A 25,160-nucleotide genomic window follows, 5' to 3' on the forward strand; every position below is an offset into this window, starting at 1 on the left:
AGGCGGTCACAAAGCACCGAGCTGATCTCCCTGTGCTATGCGGCTGCTTCCCACTAGCTTTCTATCTTACATTTGGTAGTGTATATATGTCAATGCTACTCTTTCACCTCGCCCCAGCTTACCCTTCCCCCTCCCCGTGTCCTCAAGTCCATTCTCTACGTCTGCATCTTTATTCCTGTCCTGTGCCTAGGTTCTTCAGAACCATTTTTAAAAAAATTCCGTATATATGTGTTAGCATATGGTATTTGTTTTTCTCTTTCTGACTTACTTCACTCTGTATGACAGACTCTAGGTCCATCTGCCTCACTACAAATAACTCAATTTCATTTCTTTTTATGGCTGAGTAATATTCCATTCTATATATGTGCCATGTCTTCTTTATCCATTCATCTGTCGATGGACACTTAGGTTGCTTCCATGTCCTGGCTATTCCATGTCCTGGCTAGTCATGTACACTGGGGTACATGACTCTTTTTGAATTATGAACACTGGGGTACATGACCCTTTTGGAATTATGGTTTTCTCAGGGTATATGCCCAGGAGTGGGATTGCTGGGTCATACGGTAGTTCTATTTTTAGCTTTTTAAGAAACCTCCATACTGTTCTCCATAGTGGCTGTATCAATTTACATTCCCACCAACAGTGCAAGAGGGTTCCCTTTTCTCCACACCCTCTTTAGCATTAATTGTTTGTAGATTTTAAGATGATGGCCATTCTGACTGGTGTGAGATGATATCTCATTGTAGTTTTGATTGCATTTCTCTAATGATGAGGGATGTTGAGCATCCTTTCATGTGTTTGTTGGCCATCTGTATATCTTCTTTGGAGAAATGACTGTTTAGGTCTTCTGCCCATGTTTTGATTAGGTTGTTTGTTTTTTGATATTGAGCTGCATGAGTTATTTGTAAATTTGGAGATTAATCCTTTGTCAGTTGCAAATATTTGCAAATATGTTTGCTTTTATTTGTTTGCTTTTATTTCCATTTCTCTAGGAGGTGGGTCCAAAAAGATCTTGCTGTGATTTATGTCATAGAGTGTTCTGCCTATGTTTTCCTCTAAGATTTTGATAGTGTCTGGCCTTACATTTAGGTCTTTAATCCATTTTGAGTTTATTTTTGTGTATGGTGTTAGGGAGTGTTCTAATTTCATTCTTTTACATGTAGCTTTCCAGTTTTCCCAGCACCACTTACTGAAGAGTCTGTCTTTTCTCCACTGTATATTCTTGCCTCCTTTATCAAAGATAAGGTGACCAAATGTCCGTATATTTATCTCTGGGCTTTCTATCCTGTTCCATTGATCTATATTTCTGTTTTTGTGCCAGTACTATACTGTCTTGATTACTGTAGGTTCGTAGTGTAGTCTGAAGTCCAGGGGCCTGATTCCTCCAGCTCCGTTTTTCTTTCTCAAGATTGCTTTGGCTATTCGGGGTCTTTTGTGTGTTCATACACATTGTGAAATTTTCTGTTCTAGTTCTGTGAAAAATGCCAGTGGTAGTTTGATAGGGATTGCATTGAATCTGTAGACTGCTTTGGGTAGTATAGTCATTTTCACAATGTTGATTCTTCCAATCCAAGAACATGGTATATCTCTCCATCTGTTTGTATCATCTTGAATTTCTTTCATCACTGTCATAGTTTTCTGCATACAGGTCTTTTGTCTCCTTAGGTAGGTTTATTCCTAGATATTTTATTATTTTTGTTGCAGTGGTAAATGGGAGTGTTTTCTTAATTTCACTTTCAGATTTTTCATCAGTAGTGTATAGAAATGCAAGAGATTTCTGTGCATTAATTTTGTATCCTGTTACTTTCCCAAATTCATTGATTAGCTCTAGTAGTTTTCTGGTAGCATCTTTGGGATTCTCTATGTATAGTATCATGTCATTTGCAAACAGTGACAGTTGTACTTATTTTCTGATTTGGATTCCTTTTATTTCTGTTTCTTCTCTGATTGCGTTGGCTAAAACCTCCAAAACTATGTTGAATAATAGTGGTGAGAGTGGGCAAACTTGTCTTGTTCCTGATCTTTAGTGGAAATGGTTTCAGTTTTTCACCATTGAGGATAATGTTGGCTGTGGGTTTGTCATATATGGCCTTTATTATGTTGAGAAAAGTTCCCTCTATGCCTACTTTCTGGAGGGTTTTTATCATAAATGGGTGTTGAATTCTGTTGAAAGCTTTGCCTGCATCTGTTGAGATGATCATATGCTTTTTCTCCTTCAGTTTTTTAATATGCTTTATCACATTGATTGATTTGCATATATTGAAGAACCTTTACATTCCTTGGATAAACCCCACTTGATCATGTTGTACGTTCCTTTTAATGTGCTGTTGGATTCTGTTTGCTAGTATTTTGTTGAGGACTTTTGCATCCATGTTCATCGGTGATATTGGCCTGTAGTTTTCGTTTTTTGTGCTATCTTTGTCTGTTTTTAGTATCAGGGTGATGGTGGCCTTGTAGAATGAGTTGGAGAGTGTTCCTCCCTCTACTATATTTTGGAAGAGTTTGAGAAGGATAGGTGTTGGCTCTTCTCTAAATGTTTGATATAATTTGCCTGTGAAGCCATCTGGTCCCAGGCTTTTGTTTGTTGGAAAATTTTTAATCACAGTTTCAATTTTAGTGCTTGTGATTGGTCTGTGTACATTTTCTATTTCTTCCTGGATCAGTCTCGGAAGGCTGTGCTTTTCTAAGAATTTGTCAATATCTTCCAGGTTGTCCAATTTTTTGGCATATGGTTGCTTGTAGTAATCTCTCATGATCTTTTGTATTTCTGCAGTGTCAGTGGTTCCTTCTCCTTTTTCATTTCTAATTCTACTGATTTGAGTCTTCTCTCTTTTTTTTCTTGATGAGTCTGGCTAGTGGTTTATCAATTTTTTTTATTATCTCAAAGAACCATCTTTTAGTTTTATTGATCTTTGCTATTGTTTCCTTCATTTATTTAAATGATACATTAAACACAATGGACTTAAATGAAATGTCCTATAAATATCAATTATTTCTGGTCTGATCTTATGATTTCTTTTCTTCTGCTAACTTTTGGATTTTTTTTGTTCTTCTTTCTCTAATTGCTTTAGGTGTAAGGTTAGGTTGTTTATTTGAGATTTTTCTTGTTTCTTGAGGTAGGATTGTATTGCTATAAACTTCCCACTTAGAACTGCTTTTGCTGCATCCAATAGGTTTTGGGTTGTCATGTTTTCATTGTCATTTGTTTCTAGATATTTTTTGATTCCTCTCTGATATATTCAGTCATCTCTTGGCTATTCAGTAGTGTATTGTGTGGCCTCCATGTGCTTGTATGTTTCACAGATTTTTTTTTCCTGTAATTGATGTCTAGTCTCATAACATTGTGGTTGGAAAATATACTTGATATGATTTCAATTTTCTTAAATTTACCAAGGCTTGATTTGTGACCCAATATATGATCTATCCTGGAAACTGTTCCTTGAGCACTTGAGAAGAAAGTGTATTCTGTTGTTTTTGAATGGAATGTCATATAAATATCAATTAAGTCCATCTTGTTTAATGTATCAGTTAAAGCTTGTGTTTCCTTATTTATTTTCATTTTGGATGATCTGTCCATTGGTGAAAGTGGGGTGTTAAAGTCCCCTACTAAGAATGTGTTACTGTTGATTTCCCCTTTTATGCCTGTTAGCATTTGCCTTATGTATTGAGGTGCAACCCTTACGTTGGGTACATAAATATTTACCATTGTTATATCATCTTCTTGGATTGATCCCTTGATTATAATATAGTGTCCTCTTTGTCTTTTGTAATAGTCTTTATTTTATTTTATTTTATTTTTGCGGTATGCGGGCCTTTCACTGTTGTGGCCTCTCCCGTTGCGGAGCACAGGTTCCGGACGCGCAGGCTCAGTGGCCATGGCTCATGGGCCCAGCCGCTCCGCGGCATGTGGGATCTTCCCGGACCAGGGCACGAACCCGTGTCCCCTGCATCGGCAGGCGGACTCTCAACACCTGCGCCACCAGGGAAGCCCAGTAATAGTCTTTATTTTAGAGTATATTTTGTCTGAGATGAGAATTGCTACTCCAGCTTTCTTTTGATTTCCATTTCCATGAAATATCTTTTTCCATCCCCTCTATCTCAAGTCTGTATGTGTCCCTAGGTCTGAAGTGGCTCTCTTTTAGACAACATATGTACAGGTCTTGTTTTTGTATCCCTTCAGCCAGTCTATGTCTTTTGGTTAGAGCATTTAATCCATTTACATTTAAGGTAGTTATTGATATGTATGTTCCTATTACCATTTTTTAATTGTTTTGGGTTTGTTATTGTAGGTCTTTTCCTTCTCTTGTGTTTCCTGCCTAGAGAAGTTCCTTTAGCATTTGTTGTAAAGCTGGTTTGGTGGTGCTGAATTTTCTTAGCTTTTACTTGTCTGTAAAGGTTTTATTTAATTTCTCTGTTGAATGTGAATGAGATCCTTGCTGGGTAGAGTAATCTTGGTTGTAGGTTTTTCCCTTTCATCACTTTAATTATGTCTTGCCACTCCTTTCTGGCTTGCAGAGTTTTTGCTGAAAGATTAGCTGCTAACATTATGGGGATTCCCTTGTATGTTATTTGTTGCTTTTTCCTTGCTGCTTTTAATACTTTTTCTTTGTATTTAATTTTTGATAGTTTAATTAATATGTGTCTTGGCATGTTTCTCCTTGGATTTACCCTGTATGAGAGTCTCTGCACTTCCTGGACTTGATTATTTCCTTTCTCATATTATGAGAGTTTTCAACTATAATCTCTTCAAATATTTTCTCAGTCCCCTTTTTTTCCTCTTCTTCTTCTGGCACCCCTATAATTTGAATGTTGGTGAATTTAATGTTGTCCCAGAGGTCTCTGAGACTGTCCTCAATTATTTTCATTCTTTTTACTTTGTTCTGCTCTGCGGTAGGGGGATATTTCCACTATTTTATCTTCCAGGTCACTTCACCGTTCTGCCTCAGTTATTCTGCTATTGATTCCTTGTAGAGAATTTTTGATTTCATTTATTGTGTTGTTCATCCTTGTTTGTTCACTGTTTAGTTCTTCTAGGACCTTGTTAAACGTTTCTTGTTATTTTCTCCATTCTGTTTCCAAGATTTTGGATATCTTTACTATCATTATTCTGAATTCGTTTTCAGGTAGACTGCCTATTTCCTCTTCATTTGTTAGGTCTGGTGGGTTTTTATCTTGCTCCTTCATCTGCTGTGTGTTTCTCTGGTCTTTTCATTTTGCTTATCTTACTGTGTTTGGGGTCTCCTTTTTGCAGGCTGCAGGTTCATAGTTCCCATTGTTTTTGGTGTCTGTCCCCAGTGGCTAAGGTTGGTTCAGTGGGTTGTGTAAGCTTCCTGGTGGAGGGTACTGGTGTCTGTCTTCTGGTGGATGAGGCTGGATCTTGTCTTTCTGGTGGGAGGACCACATCGGGTGGTGTGTTTTGGGGTGTCCATGACCTTATTATGATTTTAGTCATCCTCTCTGCTAATGGGTGGGGTTGTTTTTCTGTCATGCTAGTTGTTTGGCATAGAGCGTCCAGCACTGTAGCTTGCTGGTCATAGAGTGGAGCTGTGTCTTAGCATTGAGATGGAAATCTCTGGGAGAACTTTTGCCATTTGATATTACGTGGAGCTGGGAGGTCTCTGGTGGACCAATGATCTGAACTCGGCTCTCCCATCTCAGAGGCTTAGGCCTGACATCGAGCCGGAACACCAAGAACCTGTCAGCCACATGGCTCAGAAGAAAAGAGAGAAAAAAATAGAAAGAAAGAAAGAAGAGAGCAACCAAACCAAAAAACAAATCCACCAATGATAACAAGCAATAAAAACTATACTGTAAAAAAACGAAAAAAGAACAAAAGAAAACAAAGAGAACCCTAGGACAAACGGTAAAAGCAAAGCTATATAGACAAAATTACACAAAGAAGCATACACATACACACTCACAAAAAGAGAAAAAGGAAAAAAATATGTTGCTATATATAAGAAAAAACAGAAGAGAATAACCAAATCAGTAAACAAATCCACCAATGATAATAAGCTCTAAATATTAAACTAAGGTAAACATGAGGCCAGAAACCAGTCAGTCGCAGACAGCAAATCCCAAGTCTACAGTTGCTCCCAAAGTCCACTGCCTCAATTTTGGGATGATTCGTTGTCTATTCAGCTATTCCACAGATGCAGAGTACATCAAGTTGATTGTGGGGATTTAATCCACTGCTCCTGAGGCTGCTGGGAGAAACTTCCCTCTTCTTTGTTTGCAAAGCTCCTGTGGTTCAGCTTTGGATTTGGTCCCACCTCTGCATGTAGGTCACCTGAGGACCTCTGTTCTTCACTCAGACAGGACGGGGTTAAAGGAGCAGCTGCTTCGGGAGCTCTGGCTCACTCAGGCCGGGCGGAGGGAGGGGTACGGATGCGGGGCAAGCCTGCAGCAGCAGAGGCCGGCGTGACGTTGCACCAGCCTGAGGTGCGCCATGTGTTCTCCCGGGGATGTTGTCCCTGGATCACGGGACCCTGGCAGTGGTGGGCTGCACAGGCTTCTTGGTGGCTGCAGCAGCAGCCTTAGCGTCTCATGCCCGTCTGTGGTGTCTGTGCTGATAGCTGCGGCTCGTGCCCGTCTCTGTAGCTTGTTTAGGCGGTGCTCCGAATCCCCTCTCCTTGTGTACCCCAAACCAATGGTCTGTTGCCTCTTAGGCAGTTCCAGACTTTTCCCCAGAATCCCTCCTGGCTAGCTGTGGTGCACTTGCCCCATTCAGGCTGTGTTCACACAGCCAACCCCAGTCCTGTCCCTGGGATCTGACCTCCGAACCCTGAGCCGCAGCTCCCAGGCCCGCCCATCCCGGCAGGTGAGCAGACAAGCCTCTCGGGCTGGTGAGTGCTGGTCGGCACCGATCCTCTGTGCGGGAATCTCTCTGCTTTGCCCCCTGCACCCCTGTGGCTGCGTTCTCCTCCGTGGCTCCGAAGCTCCCCCCTCTGCCACCCGCAGTCTCTGCCCACGAAGGAGCTTCCTAGTGTGTGGAAACCTTTCCTCCTTCACAGCTCCCTCCCACTGGTGCAGGTCCCATCCCTATTCTTTTGTCTCTGTTTTTACTTTTTTCTTTTGCCCTACCCAGGTACGTGGGGAGTTTCTTGCCTTGTGGGAGGTCTGAGGTCTTCTGCCAGCATCCAGTAGGTGTTCTGTAGGAGTTGTTCCACATGTAGATGTAGTTTTGATATATTTCTGGGGAGGAAGGTGATCTCCACATCTTATTCCTCTGTCATCTTGAAGGTCTAGCTCTATTCATTTATCTTGAGTTCTCCCTTTCATGTCGGAGAGTTTGCTTAACTGTCTGTTGAGGTGAAGAATGAGGCACTGAAGCCTGATAGGATGTTTTTCATGTGCGGGGAGCTTATCGGGACTCTGTTTCCATCAGTGGTTCTCAGCTGAGGGGGAGTTTGTCCCCTGGGGCATTTGGCAAGGTCTGGAGCCATTTCTTGTTGTCACAGCTGGTGAGATGCTCCCAACCAGGAATGTTCCTAAACACCCTGTGATGTACAGGACAGCCTCCCCTAACATATAGCTCTGGCCCCAAATGTCGAGAAGCTGTCCCTCATTTAGGAGAGACGAAATAGGATGGACGCAATTGTTGGACGTCATGTTTAGGGCTAGAAACAGGGGATCTCAAACCCCCTAGTTGGCCATGGCTAACGCCAGCGTGTCTCAGGTCGTCAGCTGTAGATGTCAAATGGGGACAATGCACAGCTTCTCGTGGCCAGAGCTCAGCTGAAATCCTCGCAGAGTCTTTTACCCCGTGCATGTGTGAGCCTCCGATTCTTGCTGCCCTTGCCAGCTGGGGCCTTCCCACACCTTCTGCTCCACAGACCTGTGTGTTTCCTCTCAGCCTGTCTTTAACTACCTCTTACGTTTGATGGGGACACAGGAGAGAGAAGCGGCCTGGTCTAGTCCTCTCACGATGGACCTTTGTGTCCCTGTCCTGTTTTCCATCCTTTCCTGTGGAGGTGCCCCCCACCCCAGCGCCCCCATTGGGTCGGGGAGGGCACTGAGGAGTCCAGAGTCAGAGGACATGTGGTGGAGACTTGAGAAACTACCTGTGTTACATTCACTCCACTGAGCGAGAGCTCTTACCAAACAGCTGCTGCTGCCTTCTTCTCGGGCAAGGACCTCTGCAAGGGGTGCTAAAGCCCACGGAATTTTTGTGTGGAACTGCTTTTCTAATTCCTGACATTACACATGTACACACACACGCACACGCACACACATATACACACACATGGATATAGTCAATTATATGAACGATTCAGCTGTGCAAAGCCTTTTCAAAGCAGCTTTGGTTCTGTCCCTGGAACACAATTAAAGCCACACTCTGCGGAGGCCAGGTCACTCCTTATTCCATGAAGCCGCTGGAATTAACACAGTGAAGCCGTCAGCGAACTTACTGGGTGAGCCTGTAGAGCACACATTCAGACGACAAATGGTCAGCAATATAGGAGTGCTCCCGGTTTGCCCCATCCTGTAAAATCGGACACTTTCCAGTTCTCTATCAAAAACGAGAAAACAAAAATCCCAAACGCTCAGAGCCCCTCAGAGCGTGGAATGCACTTTTTGGTCTCCTATTTTCTAGTTGTTTAGCTTAGTTTCATCGGGAGGAATTAAATTAGGATAACTGGCTGGCGCCTAGCTCTCCTCTTCGGCAGCTGTAACCATGACAACAGGATGCCCTCAGTAAGCACTTACACACACGAGGTACTTGGCTTAATCCTTAGGACAATCCCGCAGGGGATTCTGCTTTCTTCACACTGCAGATGAAGAAACAAACTTTGACGGATAAGATAACTTTCCAGGGTAAACATGGAATCACAGGAGAGCTGCTATGGGGGCAAAGCTGGATCTTGTCCCCTTTGCTGCCACCGCTGCCCAGTGGGCAGGTACTGAGGGGGACAGGGCCACCCTCTCTGCTTGGAGCTGGGTTACTCCAGCCGTGTCTCTCACACGTCCTTCCCTCTGTTGTTCATTCTTTCCGGCTCCTGCTGTTGACTTAGCTGTGGTCTGCAACCTCACCCTCTATGATTTAACTGTTTTCTTTCCATTTACATGTAAGTATCAGCATTACAGGGACCATATAGGAAAGGTGGAGTTTGCACTCAGCAAATAAGTAGCAGATTTTGCGTGGAACGGAATTTGACTCTTCTGAATAAATTTTCTCATGAAGAAATTTATTTGCAAAGTCCCTGCCTTGGGAAGGATACGTGCTGTGCCCAGAGAAAAGTTGCCATGTCCTCGTTTCCATGTCCTCAGGAGGGAAGCTGGGCCAGATGCTGAACCTCATGGGCGCTGGACGCCTCCGCTCCCTGGGCCGCATCCTGGCCAACCTGACCTTCTGTGTCCTACTGACCCTCTTCCAGGGCCTGACCTCCGCCACCTGCCTGGAGGCGACCTCACAGGCCCTCATGCGGAAGAACAGCTTCTTGGCCAGTAAGTATTCAGTGAACACACATGCTCATAAAGGCAATATTTGCATATTTCTCCCCAAACGTGTCTTATCACCGATAGAAAACAGTGCTTTCTGGGTAAAATGAACAAAGCAGAACTGGTCCCCTTGAGTTGGTGAAAAGATGGGCCTCGTACGTCATCCGAGGCCCAGTGCTATTCCCTGCATCCATGTTTACCAGTTTACGGGACTAGTTTACCAGTTTATGGTTAAATCTCATGTGATAGGTTATATTTTTCTTGATTAAAGCTGTACTCTGATTTCTTCCATCCCTTTTATTTTTATCAGGTATATCTGGATGTCCTAGGGTCAGGGGAGAAGAGACAGTGGCCAGTTCAAGTCTTTCGATCAGTTGTTCACTTATTCAACATAAATATGATGTATTCCTTTTGAATAAACAGTGAATTGTTTTTATTTGGCTTTGTATTAGTTTGCTAAGGCTGGTGTGACAAAGAATTGCAGACTAAGTGGCTTAAACAGCATACATTTACTTTCTCATAATTCTGGAGTCCAAGTGTGGGCAGGCCTGGCTCCCCCCGAGGCCTCTGTCCTCGACATATGGATGGTTGTCTGCTCCCTCATCTTCCCTCTGTGCGTGTGTGTGTCTGCACTTCCCTGTCTTCTAAGTACACCAGTCATGCTGGCTTAGAGCACATCCCGTGACCTCATTTTCAGTTGGTCATCTCTGTAAACACTAAATCTCCCAATAAGGTCACATTGTGAAGTGCTAGGGGTGAGGACTTCTACTTGTGAATTTGGGGAGGGCAGAATTCAGCCCACAAGCGGCTTTGTACATGAAATGCGAAGAATTCCTGTGGCAGAACACAGAATCCAAAGACATCGGTTCTTAGGGACATCTGTAATCACAGACAAGGAAATCCTATTATTTGTGCAGCCTCATGTAATTTTTCAAGTCCTGCAAAAATGCAAAACAAGTAATTTCTTTGTGTTAATGACACCACTGTGTGTTTTTGTTAAAATAAAAAAGAGGATTTTTAATTTTAGGAGGGAGTTGGGAATTGGGAGGCCTTAGTGCTACCTCAGCGCCGAGGGCTTGTGTCACACAGAAAATCAGCCTCCCCTCCCTGGGGTGCGGCCCCTTTCTCAACGGGGGCACTGAGCTGAATGTCCTGGGGCTTCCGGTCAGACCCATGCTGATGTGGTGTGAGCCGCTCCTAGGTTGTGCTGACCCCTTGTTTGTCCTTTTCTGACCTTAGGTATCATTTTTAACAGTTCCTCAGCAGGTAAGAGCCTCAGCTCAGAATCTCTCCAGCTGCCACCCCAGGTTACGTACAGCATCCGGACCAGCATTTTGTACAGCTTGAGGACGGATCTGGTGCAAAACCCTTTCTGGAAGTTCCACCCTCAGAGCCTCCCAGCCAATGGGTTCAAGTATAACTACATCTTTGTCCCGTTGCAAGACATGATCGAAAGAGCTATCATCTCAGTGCAGACAGATGGGGCAGGAGGCCCTGAACCTGGCCGTGCAGGTGCAGGCCATCCCGTACCCGTGTCACACCAGCCACCTGTGAGTACTCGGTGGGACCGAGCTCCTGAGGGCCTCCGACAGTGGGAGAGGCCCTGCGTTTGGAAACCAGGTGGAGAAAAATCCTGGAGCTTTTGTATAGCCATTGCACCAAAGAGCATTTAGAGACGATCCATTCTCCTTTTTAATTTCCTAAGGCTGAGCCATCCAGATAGAAGAACAATTGTGGAGATAATGTGGTCAGTTAGATTTGACACCAGGCATCTGTAGCTTCAGACACCCTTGAGAATAAATTTGACGAATAATATTCACGGGGGATTCCTCCCATCTGAACTAGGGAATCAGAGGAAGCTTATTTCCTCTTCAGCCCAAATCCTTACAGTTTGGGCCTGTGCCACCCACATGCAGGGATGGAGGGATTCCCAGAGGCCTGGGGCGGGTGACCTCGTAGGTCGCGTCATCCGAGAACACGAGTTGAATTGGGTGATTCAGCGGGTGACTGCAGCTCCGACACCCTCAGGGTGAGAGTGAGGGGAAGCTCAGTCGAAGGGACTCGGGGCAGCGCTCACCCTTGGGACGTCCTTCCGTGTAAGATGCTTCGGAGCCGAGACCCGGGCAATGTTCCGGGCGGTGCTGTGTTCAGAAAGGGGTGCATTCACGAGCCCCCTCCTCCCTGACTTTCCCAGACGGGTCAGCAAGCAGGACTGGGCAAGAGGAGGATGACAGCACACCCTGCCCTCGGCTGGGGAGCCGCACTCTTCTGTGCGTGACTCCGGCACAGGCTGGTGGGAGGACACAGCCCAGACGTGAGCCTGAGGGTCCCTGATTCACCCCTTCCCGTGCCGGGGAGGGCGGTGGAGACACAGGACCTGCATCAGCCCGCTGGCCTGAGGTTCGGGGTGGGGAGAAAGCTTCAGTCCTTCTCAGCAGTACCCCCCGCCCGCATAGTCCTGGGCCTGGGATCAGGGTCCTGGGGGCGGGGGTGGATGGAGGGAGAAGGGCAGGAGGCAGAGCCGGGGTGATGTGGGGAGGGGCTGGGGGTTGGTCACCACCCTGCACTGGCACCGGAGTCATGCATCTCAAGAGACAAAAACAAAAGCTGAGTCACTTTTTTCTTTTTTAGATTCCATATGTATGTGTTAACGCATACAGTATTTGTTTTTCTCTTTCTGGCTTACTTCACTCTGTATGACAGACTCTAGGTCCATCCACCTCACTACAAATAACTCAGTTTTGTTTCCTTTTATGGCTGAATAATATTCCATTGTATATATGTGCCACATCTTCTTTATCCATTCATCTGTCAGTGGACACTTAGGTTGCTTCCATGTCCTGGCTATTGTAAATAGAGCTGCAGTGAACATTGTGGTACATGACTCTTTTTGAATTATGGTTTTCTCAGGGCATATGCCCAGTAGTGGGATTGCTGGGTAAAATGGGTCTGAGGAACCTAGGGGCAGGACAGGAATAAAGACACAGATGTAGAGAATGGACTTGAGTACATGGGGTGGGGGAAGGGTAAGCTGTGACAAAGTGAGAGAGTGGCATGGACATATATACACTACCAAAAGTAAAATAGATAGCTAGTGGGAAGCAGCCTCATAGCACAGGGAGATCAGCTCGGTGCTTTGTGACCACCTAGAGGGGTGGGATAGGGAGGGTGGGAGGGAGGGAGACGCAAGAGGGAAGAGATATGGGAACATATGTATATGTATGACTGATTCACTTTGTTACAGAGCAGAAACTAACACTCCATTGTAAAGCAATTATACTCCAACAAAGAGGTGTTAAAAAAAAAAAGCTGATTCCTCCACGTGGCTGTCCCTGTATGTGGGATTTTGATACAACAGGCTCATCCTTTTCTGTCTGACATGGCTAATAGAGACAAGCCACCGAGGAACACTGTTAATAAGAGTTATTAAAAATGCAAGTCAGGGATTTGCCACCTTCAGAAAAAGACGTGGAGACAACGAAACGTTTATGAAGATCAGAGTCACCTTTTAAAAAGGTTTAAACAAATGAGAATGTTGGATTTCCTAATTTCCAAGTTTATTGACGGGCTTCTGTTTGGGTTCCAGAGTAGGGGTAAATACACGGAAGAATCTGGGGCATGTTTGTTGGATTCATGCTGACCTGATAACAGGGCGGTGACAGACAGTCCTATTTCTGAGGTCACTTAGACATCCTGGATTTAATATGTTTCTCCTTTCAGTGTTAGTTTTGTAAACAAATGGTTATCAAAAGTTGAGAAAGTAGAGAAAAAAGGCATACTTCATACCCTCTTCTAAAGCATCAGTTGTTTTTTGTTTGTTTGTTTGGTGACCATTTTTCCCTTCCGTGACCTTGAACTCATGACATCTTGCTAAGAGAGAAAGTTTTTGGGCTGTTTTTTCATTTGAAGCCATTTATGGAGCATTTGCTATGTGTCATGTATGCACGTGACTGTCATACTTGGTGGTGAAAAAGGTGTCGTCCTTGCCTTCTGGGAGCTTGCAGACCAGGGGTTACCAGGACCGTATGAGCCTGGAGAACCGCAGTCACCCTCCCCTGTGGGATTCCCCAGGGATGGGAGTCACAGGACCTCTCGCCGCCCAGTTGGGAAGTTGGTGGAGGGGCACACGCGTCCACGTCAGACACCAGTCTCTTCCCTAAGGTCCGAGGGAGGATTTGAGGTCGAGCAGAGCACTTGTGTTCCTCTCCCTCTCCCTCATCCCCTCCTTCTGTGGTTAGTCTACCTTCAACATGCTTCCTCCTTCTGCATTTTAAAAATTCACTTGGTGCACACATAGTTTCATTATTTTCTTGTTCTGTTGATACTTTTTTCAAAGGACCACACATGGACTTTATCAATTCTCTTTTTTTGTCTTTTCTAACTTACTTGTTCTGTCTTTATTTTTATTACTTCCTTACTTTTATATACCTTCAATGTGTTATGCTGTTTCTCTGATACCTGAGACCCATGTTTGATACATTATTTTTAGTGTTTTTTTCCTTTAATGTGTGTAGTGACCTAAGGTGATGACTTTTCTTTTCAATCATTATTTCAACTATGTCCCATGGATCTGATATATGACTAAAAGTTCATTGTTTTTCTAGACACTTGCAATATGGGTTTCTGCTGTCTTCTTGACCCAAGAGCTGTTTAAGTGTCTTTTAATTCCCAAGTGGAAATTCTCAGGAATTTTAAGCATGTGAAGTTACTCAACTTACTTATAGTAAGAAAAATTCAAATTAAAACTAGTCTGTGACAGCATTTTAAAAATCAGATTGACAAAATCCAAAAATCGCATCATACCCTAAATTGCCAAATACTGCTAATAAATCCTAATTTGTACATTGCCATCAGAAAATACTGTGTTTATCATTTCCACTTTTTGAATTTATTGCATTTTTCTCAGGCAACTATTATATAATCAACTTTTGTGAATGATTTATGGGCCCTTGAAAAGAAATTTCTGATTTCCTATTTTTATAGTACAGAATTTATCCACATTAACTTTGTTGTTTAGGAATTCTCTGTCCTTATTTGTGTCCACTTCATCTGTGCTGAGCTAAGGTAGATAAACTGTAGTCTCCTGTTACTGGGACATCCCCTTGCTTTTGCCTCTGGTGTTGGCCTTTCGAATCTTGGGGCTGAGTCACTTCGTGCAGAGCCATGAGTAATTGTGTTCTGGGTCTTCCTTAATGCTTTGTGGACGTAATTCTACCTTGTATAAAATTAAATTAATGACCTCTGCTTTTTCCCCCTTTCTTCTCTCTGGATTCACAGTTTGCTTGCCATGCCTTTGCCCATCCTTGCATTTTAAACTTTTCTGAAGTGTCTTGTTTTAGGGGCGTCTCTTGTGTGCATCACATAGCTTCATACACAGGGGAGGTTAGCTGTTTAACAGTATGAAATGGAATTTCAGGTATATATGGTCCTAGTTATGTAATATATTTTTCTATACTTATACCATTATTTAGGAATGTTCTGCTGTTGTTCTAGTGGTTCCCTTATAGTTATAACTTTGTACAAATAATATCAACCCTTTCTTTTTTTTTTTTACCATGACCAATAAAAAAACAATGTAATTTCTCTTCTTCCATCACATCTTTTTTTATCATGCAATTTTAGTTAACATTATTATCTCAGTGTCCTCCTTTGTACGTTAAAGATGCCTATACTTATATCCTACATTTGTCAGCGTTAAAAAGCCTTTGATTTTGGCATTTACCAACTCATTCTTCCTCTTTGAAGAATTTCCCCAACCTTCCAATTTTTGTTTGTTGTATCATTTTTACATTTCAGGGAACAAAACATTTCCAATATGTCTTGTCATCTTATTTTTCATTCTTGTTTTAGTCTTATTTTTACTGGAAGTAAATCCACTTCTTACCATTATTCTTTCACTGTGATTTACCAGTCACCCCTCTGTGGGCTGGTTTGTCTTCTAGTAATTTCCTTAAGAAGATCTCATGAGACAATTTAACCCGAGTTCTTACATACTTAAAATTCTTCGCAGCATTTATATTTGAAAGACAGCTTGGCTGGACATGAAATCCTGGGCTCACTCTTTCCTTGAGTATCTTGTAGAAATAGCTCCATTATCTTTGGCTTTCAGGTTATTATAAAGAAATCTGAGGCCACCTTGATATTTTCACTCTTTTATCTGACTTGGTAATTTTGACAAATTGCTAATAACTTGAAAATTCAATAATTTACTAGGATACACTTAATTGTTGACCATTCTAGAACAGTTTTCCAAGGCACAGGATGAGTTCTTTCAATGTGTAAGACTTAAGCTTTTTTTTTTTTTTTTTTTTTAATGGAAACTCTTGGTGTGTTCTAGCATTACAATTTATTCTCTTGCAGTATTTGGTTTTTCTTCTTAAGGGAATCCAGTTGCATGACTTCCCCCCTGTGTTTCTTATCAACAAAATCCCCTTAATTCTATTAAGCTCCTTCTTTCTTTCTGTCCCTTCAGCTGCGTTCTCACGTGTGTTTTATGGCTCTCACTGGGTGTGTGCAGTGTCGTTTGCCGTTGTTGTGCCCCTCATCCTGTCTCTACCCATCTGGCGGCTATCTTCCACCTTCTGTTTCTCCCCAGCCTCTTCCAGCTCACATTCTGTGTCTTCCTGCCACCTCAGCATCTCATCACTGAACCATAACACTCCTGTGGTATGGTGTTTTTATAGGGGATTGCCTTAGTAAATAGTTTTAAACTGGTGGCAGAGATGTTGGCTATTTTCATCTGCTTCATGTCACCATCGTTTTGGCATGTGTTCTTCATTTGTTAATAATTCTGAGACTCTCAACCTACTTTTATTTCTCATGTGGCTGTTGTGCTAGATTTCTGTTGCCGTTGTTACTCATCTTGAATGACTCGGGTCTTCCTGGCCAGTTGTTTGCAAGGGGCTCCAGCCAGTGGTGAGGACCAGGGACATGAATGCCCCCAGAGCTCAAAGGCTCTCTCCCACGGCCACGAAGACTGAGTGCTTCCTGCAAATACACATACTCTGAACATAACCCTCCTCCTCTGTCTCCCTGGAGACCCTCTCTAGGTGGGAGTGGCTCCTGACACCACCCAGTTTAACAGGCAGTGGACACCCACTTAACACCTGCTATTCTCTGTACTGTGCCCCTAGAGTGCCCCTGGGCTTTAGGAAGTGTAGTGTTTTTTTTTAAACAACAGACGTTTATTTCTCACTGTTCCAGAGGTCCAGGGGCTAGTAGGTTTGGTTTATAACGAGGGCCCTTTCTCAGGTGTGAAGACTTCCTGCTGTGTCCTCAGAGGCTGGAGAGAGTGACAGCTCTCTGGTCTGTCTTCCTCTGCTTCTGAGGACGCCAGCGTCATCCTGGGACCCCATCCTCATCACCTCATCACAACCTAATCATCCCCCAAAGGCCCCACCTCCAGATACCATCACTTTGGGGGGCTAGGGTTTCAACATACAAATTTGGGGGTGACACATTCAGTCCATAACAGAGACATAGGAGATACAGGAACATAGAGATATTCCTTCTAGAACAGAAAGAATCACTTTTGTGACTACTTACTTAAGTATAGTTTTGATGGCACATTCTAGACCTCCAGAGGGTGGGGTTTTGCTGCTGACGCCTCTCGTCTCTACTTTTTTGTGTGACTCCTATATGAGCTTGATTATTTTTAGCAGCTTTCTCAAATATTTGGCCATCGCTCCCCAAACACGTATCAGAATTGCAATGGCAGTTTTTCCTTCTCTTGTTGATTTGGACTCGTTTCCAGGAGCAGATTAGGAAAGGCCTGAGCTATACACCATGTACTGTGAGTTCTCTTCTGTAGTTTCTTATTGTCTTTAATTTGTACTAAATGGCCTCACTCAGACAGGTATGTGCAGAGCGTCCAGATTCTCTGGGTCCGGGGTGGTTGCTCCAAGGACCCCAGAGTCGGGTTCATGCGATACCAGGCCCCTCATGACTCTCTCCTTTACAGACATAGAGGAGGTCCTCTGCATCTGTAAAGTTTCCTCGTGCTCTGTGAGTTTGCACACCTATAAATCAGGACGCCCGACAGCGGTTCTGCTCCAGGCACAGGGTCAGACAGGTCTTGGTCCTGAGCGAGCCCTGGGGCCGTAAGGACAGCGGGACGAAGCGTGGGAGCAGGACTCACCGCGAGCATCTTAGGGCCGCGGTGGATGCTGACCGCACTGTCCCCACAGGTTCTTGAACAGCGTCGGCTCCTTCTTCCCGCTGATAGCGGTGCTCACGTGGATGGTGTCCGTGGCCAGCGTGGTCCGCAGGCTGCTTTACGAGCGGGAGATCCAGCTGGAGGAGGTGAACAGCCTGGGGGACGGGAGGGGGCGTTGGGGGGTTGGGGGTTGACGGCTGCCCCGTCACGGACGGGATGCCGCGTGCGCTTGGTTGGGTCCCGCCGTCCCAGGAGACTCGCTCTGCACGGAAGCCCAGGGCCCTGGCAGAGCTGCACAGGTGACACGTCTAGTCCGTCCAGGACAGGAAAGGAGGCTGAGGACGGGCCCACGAGAGTCCCTCACTCAGCAGTGTTTACGTGACCCAGACAAACACATGGACAGAATTCCTGTCTTTGTTTACGGCTGGAATTCTTTATGTACAGCTTTGCTGTTTTTGTCCCAGTGTTGTTAAAACTTGAAACTATCAAAACTGCTTTTAAGAATGAAAGTTCATAAAAGCGCCTGGTAAAGACCTGTCTTCCCGTTCAGCCAGGCAGACACGCCGGCACATGGTATCCACTCATTTATTAAAGCAAAGGACAAGTGCAGAGAGTCACTCAGTTTCGACTAGAGTTGCACTGTTGTACAGCGTGGTGTTCACCTGTGTAGCACGAACGCATTCCTGGATTTCTGTGTTTCTTCCCCATCCAGCTGGGCCCCAGGTGTAAGGCCTGGGACTGGGCGTTGGTGGTCCTGAGCTCCCTGCCCGGGGCCACCAGCGTGGGGCGTGCATATGAATTGCTCTCACTGCCAAGTAACCAGCCCTACACCCTGGTGTATCACCATGTTATAGGTGAGCAAGCGGTCATTTCAGTGGATGGATTAATTTTAGTGTTATTACTTCAAACTGAATTACTTTGCAAAACACATTCTAGAACCTGAGCAGTCACCCCCGAAGTGAAGAGCTTAAGGCCCAGTGTTTCCCCCTTCATTTTTCTCTTTGTTGTTATTAAACAAAACCAACACAAACCAAATGACAAAAAAAAAGAGGGAACAAAACCGACAAAAGCTCTATAAACCAGGAAATGTAGCGAGACTGCGGCCGGTCAGGCTGGGGTCTGGGGTCTACTCCCCTTCGCAGCTGCCTTCTCACAGCTGTGAGGTTGTTCTCAGGCCACCTCGTCCCCCTTCTTCCCCTCCTCATGGCCAGCGACCTGCTCTGCAGGGGGTTCATTCGCATCAATGACTGACTCTGGAGGAAGCGTCCAGCGTGGCGTCTCCGAGGCCGTGTTTCCACACTGGCGGCCACAGGGAGGGATGAGCCCTGGCTCGACTGTCCCCCCGGCCGCACCTGCCCTGTCCTCTCTCAACCCCGTGATGACCGGTCCTCCCTGTGTGGACAGTATGTGAAGATGATGGGCCTGTCCCCCGCCGTCCACTTGCTGGCCCGGCTCCCGGAGCACGGAGCCAAACTGACGGTGAGCCGCGCCGCCCTGGCCCTCGTCCTCGGGGTCAGCGGCGTCTTCACCTCCAGCAGCACCTGGATGGCATCCTCTTCCTCCTGGACTCCGGGGTGTCCGTGTCAGCTACCTCCTGAGCGCATCCTTCGGCCGGGCGAGCTCAGCCGCCCTGCGCAGCAGCCTGCCCTACGCGGCCAGCTTCCGGCCCTACATCTTGCCGGCCTGCAGGCCTCCCTCGTTGGTGCGTTGTTTTGTGAAACTGCAGAACGAGGCTGCCGTGTACCCCGCGGCACGTTTCAGTGCATCACTGTCGGGTGTGTGGGGCTTCCCCACCTCGCCGGTGTGTGCCCACCCTCAGCTGCAGCCTCGCGGTGGTGGGCTTACTGACACCACGGAGGGTTTGCTGAGGGGCGGCCCATGAAAAACGTGTTTTTCATGGAATAGGGACTCTCCTCTGAAGACTTGGAGAAATCGGGAGCGCCCTAAAGGAAGCGCATGACTTCAGTTTCTCTTTGTTTCACACATGGAAGGAAACAGGTCTCCAAAGCTATTTTAGAAGTAAAAAATAAGCATCACAAATTACATCACATTAGCTGGAAAGATCTCTCCGTTGGCAGTGTCAGAGTCACCTATCCATTTAGAATGTACCTCCCCAAAAGCATTAGAATATGTCCAAGTCTGTGCTATAAATACGTAGAAGACAGAAACTCATCCATTCTTGGTGACTGTTACCTGGTGAGCTCAGTGCCAACACACAGTAGGGTCACACAGTACACAGCACTGGGACACACAATAGGGACACACAGTACACAGCACTAGGACGCCCAGTAGGGACACAGTACCCAACACTGGCACACAGTAGGGTCAGCACTGGGACACGCAGTAGGGCCAGCACTGGGTCACACAGCAGGGACACAGTACACAGCACTGGAACACAGTACACAGTACTGGGACACACAGCAGGGACATAGTACACAGCACTGGGACACACAGCAGGGACACACAGTACATTGGAAGGGATGGTGGAGCCATGTCTCAGGGCCTGCGTCACAGCCCTGTCATCACGTAAACATCCCTGAGCTCAAGGGCAGGGCACGTCCTCATGGCACCCTGCGGGGAGTGTGATTGGAGTCCCTGAGGGAGAATCTGGGGTGGGACCAGGTGGGAGAAGTCAGAGAGAGAGAGACAGTCGCTGTATGTTTTCACTCAAAGGCGGAATCTAAAATATCCAGCAGACGACCGAATATAACAAAACAGAAGCCGACTCACAGATACAGAGAGCAAACTAGTGGGTACGAGGGAGGGGTGGAGGGAGGGGCACGATAGGGTAGGGAGTGAGAGGTGCAAAGTACTAGGTATGAAATAAGTGTTCCGAGGATGTGGCGTGCAGGGCAGGGAATATAGCCCCTGTTTTATTGTAACTTTATGTGGAAGATAATCTATTAAAACATCGAATCACGATGCTGTTCACTTGGACTAACACCTATACCTCAGTTATTAGAACAAAGCTGCCCAGGGTTGCCAGGGGGCCCCTGAGGCCTTCAGAGGTCACCCGTCCTGGGCCAGCCAGCCTCACCGCTGTGGGTGGGGTGAAGGTCTCTGCTCATTTCGGGCCTCGGGGTAAAATGCTTCCATGAAAGCCAAATTAACTCTTCTCCAGCACCAGTAAACCCTTCAGTCCGCCCTGGTTTGCACGGCTCGACTCGTATGCCTAGATTTGCATGGTATTCATCAGTATGTTATCCAGTTGGGGTTAGTTTATGTCACACCGGTAGTCAGTAATTTTGTGTGCTAATTGGTTGTTTTCAGAATAATGAAAACAACTGGGACCACTCAGTGCCCCTACCAGGTATTCCTTACATACAGAAAAAGAGCCACTGACCACCCGGCCTGAATTTCAACAGGTATTTTTTGTTTTTTATTTCAATCCTTAGATTTAAGGTTTTATGTCTACAAAGTCTGATTTCCTTTTTACATGTTGAAATGGTTTCTAGCAAACAAAGGATCTAACTCTGGTACATTACATTTTTAAACGTAAGACACTTTTCCAATGAGCTTCCTTTTTTTTAAACACCAGACCTCGCTGCTGGAAATGAAATCACATTTTCCTCCAGTGCGCCCTCTTCTCGTGTGCAGTCTCCATCAGTCTGCCTGCAGTGTGCTCCAGGGCGTTCACTTAATAAAAATACATAGGAAATTGCTCTATTCCATTCGCCACTGTTTTGTGTTATACCTTTCCGTGTACGGTGCATTGGATTTACCACACTTCAAGCACTGCAGTAAAGAGCGATAATTCCTTTTAACATTAAAAACTGTCTTGTTATTATGCTTTTCGGAACAGGCTGATGCGCGGCCCAGTCTTGGGCTCAGATGTGGAGTGGCCGCCTGGAGCGATGGTTTGGCATCATTAAGAGCCTGAATGTGCTGTGGTTTCGTTATTTGAACTTAGGGCTGTGGACTTCCTGTGGCCCAATCGGGCACTAACTTGCAGTTTTTCTCTTCTCCCCCTCCATCTGCAAGCAGTACCTCCTCTCCACAGCTGCCTTTAGACAAGGAGTACTTTTGGTTACATTCCTGGAAGGGCAAGAGGCAGGTAAGAAGATGCAGATTTTAAAAATGTGACTCAGGTTTTTGGAAATTTAGTTATCGTGTTGCAGGCGATACAGTAGAGAGCATTAGTTACAAAGCGGAAGGTTTGGAAGGAGATCCTTGCGTTGGTTTAGCTGATGTAAACCCCTCCCTCCATCCAGTTACCCTGGTTTTAGGAACAAGGACAGTCCTGGCCTCCTGTGCTCCAGGTTGGCCGCTGAGCCAGTGCCTGGGGCTACCCCGTGACACCCCTGAAACACACTTGGTCAATTAGTGACCCTCGGAATTCTCCCCTGAACAGGCCGTGCAGGGTCTCGTCTCTTAGACAGTTATTGAGCTGCAGTCTGTCTTTCTGGATTTCCTGCCCACTGTTCCTGGTTTCTCTTTCTAACCACCTCTTTCACATGACAGCTGTTTATATACCTCCAGGGTTTCTGGATCCTTCTTGAAGCCATGATCCAGAAGGAGATCTAACCAGCATAGAGCAATTATCTCTCCTCTTTTCTCTGTATTTTATTCCTATTAATTCAGCCTACGATAATTAAAACAAAAATTCGTTGGCAACGTTTTTCACTTATATTGAGATTTTGTCAACTAAAACCCTAGACCAGAACAGACACATATTTCTTAGATGTTTATATAGCTTTTTGTGGTGTGTTTTTGAAAACACAGGGAAAATACATGCCACATATGAAACTGAACTCCAGATAGCATTACATTAGCTCATTAATCTGTGCCAGTCCTGAAATTCTCCGACTTTTCTGTAAAACATGTTGAACTGTTCTGAACGATACTACACTAAAAATGTATTAAAACAGATGAGTAATCCTGAAATGACCTATCCTGAATTCTTCAAACTGATTTTTAAACAAAATTGGATCATAAGGATATGGCAGAAAAATGGTCACTGTTAGAGTCTTTGAATATTTTGGACCAAATTCCAACAAGTACACAATGTTAAAACATTTATTTTATCGAGTTCTAGGTTAGTACCATAGGAAAATTGAGAAAGATGAATATTTTTCTTAAAACAAATTATATTTTAATCCAGCAATAACTTGCAAACATATTGTAATAAGAGAATGATTCTTTCCTATGGCAGATCCTATATATCCTGTTTATATGTTTTCCAAGAGCGAGAAGAATAGTATAATTTAGAGTTTGGGTTCTCAAGGAGCCGTCATCTTTTTTTAAAACATGCTTATTTTCCCTAAATATAGATTGTTTTAGTTAAGCAAGTAATATATATAGTATATATATGTACATATATATATACATATATATATATACATATATATATACATATATATATATATATATATATACTATATAGATAGTATATAGATATAAGTAAGGCAAACTTTAAACTTTTTAAAATGTTAGGTATTCAGGCATTGATAATGGTCACCCACCTGCTGTCCCTGAATCAGGGTGAGATGAAGCTACCATTTCACAGGAGGTAAAGGGCCCATGGCCTTGACCTTCCTTTTGTTTTAGTTGTGCTCAGCTTTGCCTCCAGAACTGATGAATTCACCTCACCAAAGTCTGCCTGAAAGAGGATGAGCAGTTCTGACTCTGACCTTACTCTTCCTTCCAGGGATTCAGTGGGATAATATGTACCAGTCTCTGGACCTAGTGGGCATGACATTTGGCTGGGTTTGCTGGATGATTCTGTTTGATTCAGGCCTTTACTTCTTATGTGGATGGTACTTGAACAACTTGATTCCTGGTAAGGATTCTGCACTTTATAAGATGACAAAATCAACTTAAAAAACAGTTTGAACTGATGTATGTGAACATTAAGATAATTATTTATTCTTTAAATAAGACATCAGAATGGGAGTTGATAGGATGTGTTTTATTTTATTTTTTTTTTAATTTATTTAATTAATTAATTAATTTATTTTTGGCTGCATTGGGTCTTCATTGCTGCATGCGGGCTTTCTCTAGTTGCAGCGAACGGGGGCTGCTCTTCATTGCGGTGCATGGGCTTCTCATTGTGGTGGCTTCTCTTGTTGTGGAGCACGGGTTCTAGGCATGCAGGCTTCAGTAGTTGTGGCATGTGGGCTCAGTAGTTGCGGCACACAGACCCTAGAGCACAGCCTCAGTAGTTGTGGCATGTGAGCTCAGTAGTTGTGGCTCACGAGCTCTAGAGCACAGGCTCAGTAGTTGTGGCGCATGGGCTTAGTTGCTCCACGGCATGTGGGATCTTCCCGGACCAGGTCTCGAACCTGTGTCCCCTGCACTGGCAGGAGGACTCTTAACCACTGCACCACCAGGGAAGCCCAGGCCGTGTTTTAAAGGGAGCTGTGGATGCTTGAGGAAAAGGTGGTGCTTCTGAATCCTGACAGCACCGACCCTGTGAGGACAGGTGCTGGAGGGGCCTACTGAGCTCACCACGCAGCTCCCCAGCAGGGGCCTCCTGAAGACGGAACAGCAGACACCCTGATTCCCCAGATCCTGTGTCTGAGGAACCCGGGGGTGAGGAGGTGAGGGCAGGAGAGTCTGGGCCCCTGGAGATCGAGGTCAGGGGTTCAGAGAGTGCCATGCAGCAGGAATGAAAGGACCTCATTCTCAGCCAGGTCAGCGGGTGGCAGAACCTGGAGGGAAGCTGGGCTGGGAACGAGGCAGCTGAGTGGGGGGGTGGTGGGGGTCGGCAGCCCCTCCAAACCAGAGCGTCAGTGGCGTCCTGTGTGGAGGTGGTGAAGGGCCTTGTTCTTGTAGAATTGTTTTTAATTTTTACTTTATCATTATTATTATTTTTTTAACCGTGCCACATGGCATGTGGGATCTTAGTTCTCCCACCAGGGATTGAACCCGCCCCCCCTGCAGTGGAAGTGAGGAGTCTTAGCCATTGGACCGCCAGGGAAGTCCTGAATTTTTTTATTTTTTAAAGAATCTTAGTTCCCTCTCCTCTTCTACCTGAATCATTTCTAGATTTTTATCTTTGGGCTCAGTAATTCTTCCATATGCTCTATTTCCAGAGCTTTCTATTGCATTCTTCCTCGCATTTATTGAGTTCCTCAGCTTCAGAATTTCTGTTTGGTTCTTTTTTAGAGTTTCAGTCTCTTTGGCGAAGTATTACTTCTGTTCATTAATTTTATTCCTGAGCTCATTAAACTGCCTTTCTGAGTCTTCTTACAGCTTGTGGAGTTTCTTCTTGACAGCTATTTTGAATTCTCTATCAGATCACAAACTTCTGTGACTTTAAGTTTGGTTTCTGGAGAATTGTCACCTTTCTCTCTGTGCTGTCATGTTATGGTTTTTTGTGGAGCTGGATGAATTTCTTCTCTGCTGGCACACTTGAAGTAGCGAACACCTTTTTTATTTTGGTAAAGCATTTTTAAACTTTGATTCTAACAGTTCAACAGCTTGGTGATTAGAGGCCCTTTTTTGTTTTTTCAGTAGGTGGTGCTGTAGCTCAAGTTTTTGGTTTCTCTTATCTGAGCAGCCCCCGGCTGCATTTGAGACTCAGAACTTCCCACCCGTCCACGGCCTCTGCCAGAGGTGTCCC

At 44.9% G+C, this 25,160-nt stretch overlaps 1 protein-coding gene across 1 annotated transcript in view; it reads left to right on the forward strand.

Moving 5' to 3' along the window:
• The window catches only part of LOC136128512 (ATP-binding cassette sub-family A member 13-like), a 236,572-nt gene that overhangs the window by 37,061 nt on the left and 174,351 nt on the right, over positions 1 to 25,160 (forward strand). The window contains 9 exon segments of the mRNA XM_065884331.1: positions 9,271 to 9,447; positions 10,681 to 10,919; positions 10,921 to 10,991; positions 17,628 to 17,742; positions 19,001 to 19,142; positions 19,145 to 19,177; positions 19,180 to 19,371; positions 21,549 to 21,650; positions 23,244 to 23,375. Of these exon segments, the coding sequence (XP_065740403.1) occupies positions 9,271 to 9,447; positions 10,681 to 10,919; positions 10,921 to 10,991; positions 17,628 to 17,742; positions 19,001 to 19,142; positions 19,145 to 19,177; positions 19,180 to 19,371; positions 21,549 to 21,650; positions 23,244 to 23,375 (1,203 nt within the window).

The sequence above is a fragment of the Phocoena phocoena genome, chromosome 9 (assembly GCF_963924675.1).
Source record: "Phocoena phocoena chromosome 9, mPhoPho1.1, whole genome shotgun sequence".
NCBI lineage: Eukaryota > Metazoa > Chordata > Mammalia > Artiodactyla > Phocoenidae > Phocoena > Phocoena phocoena.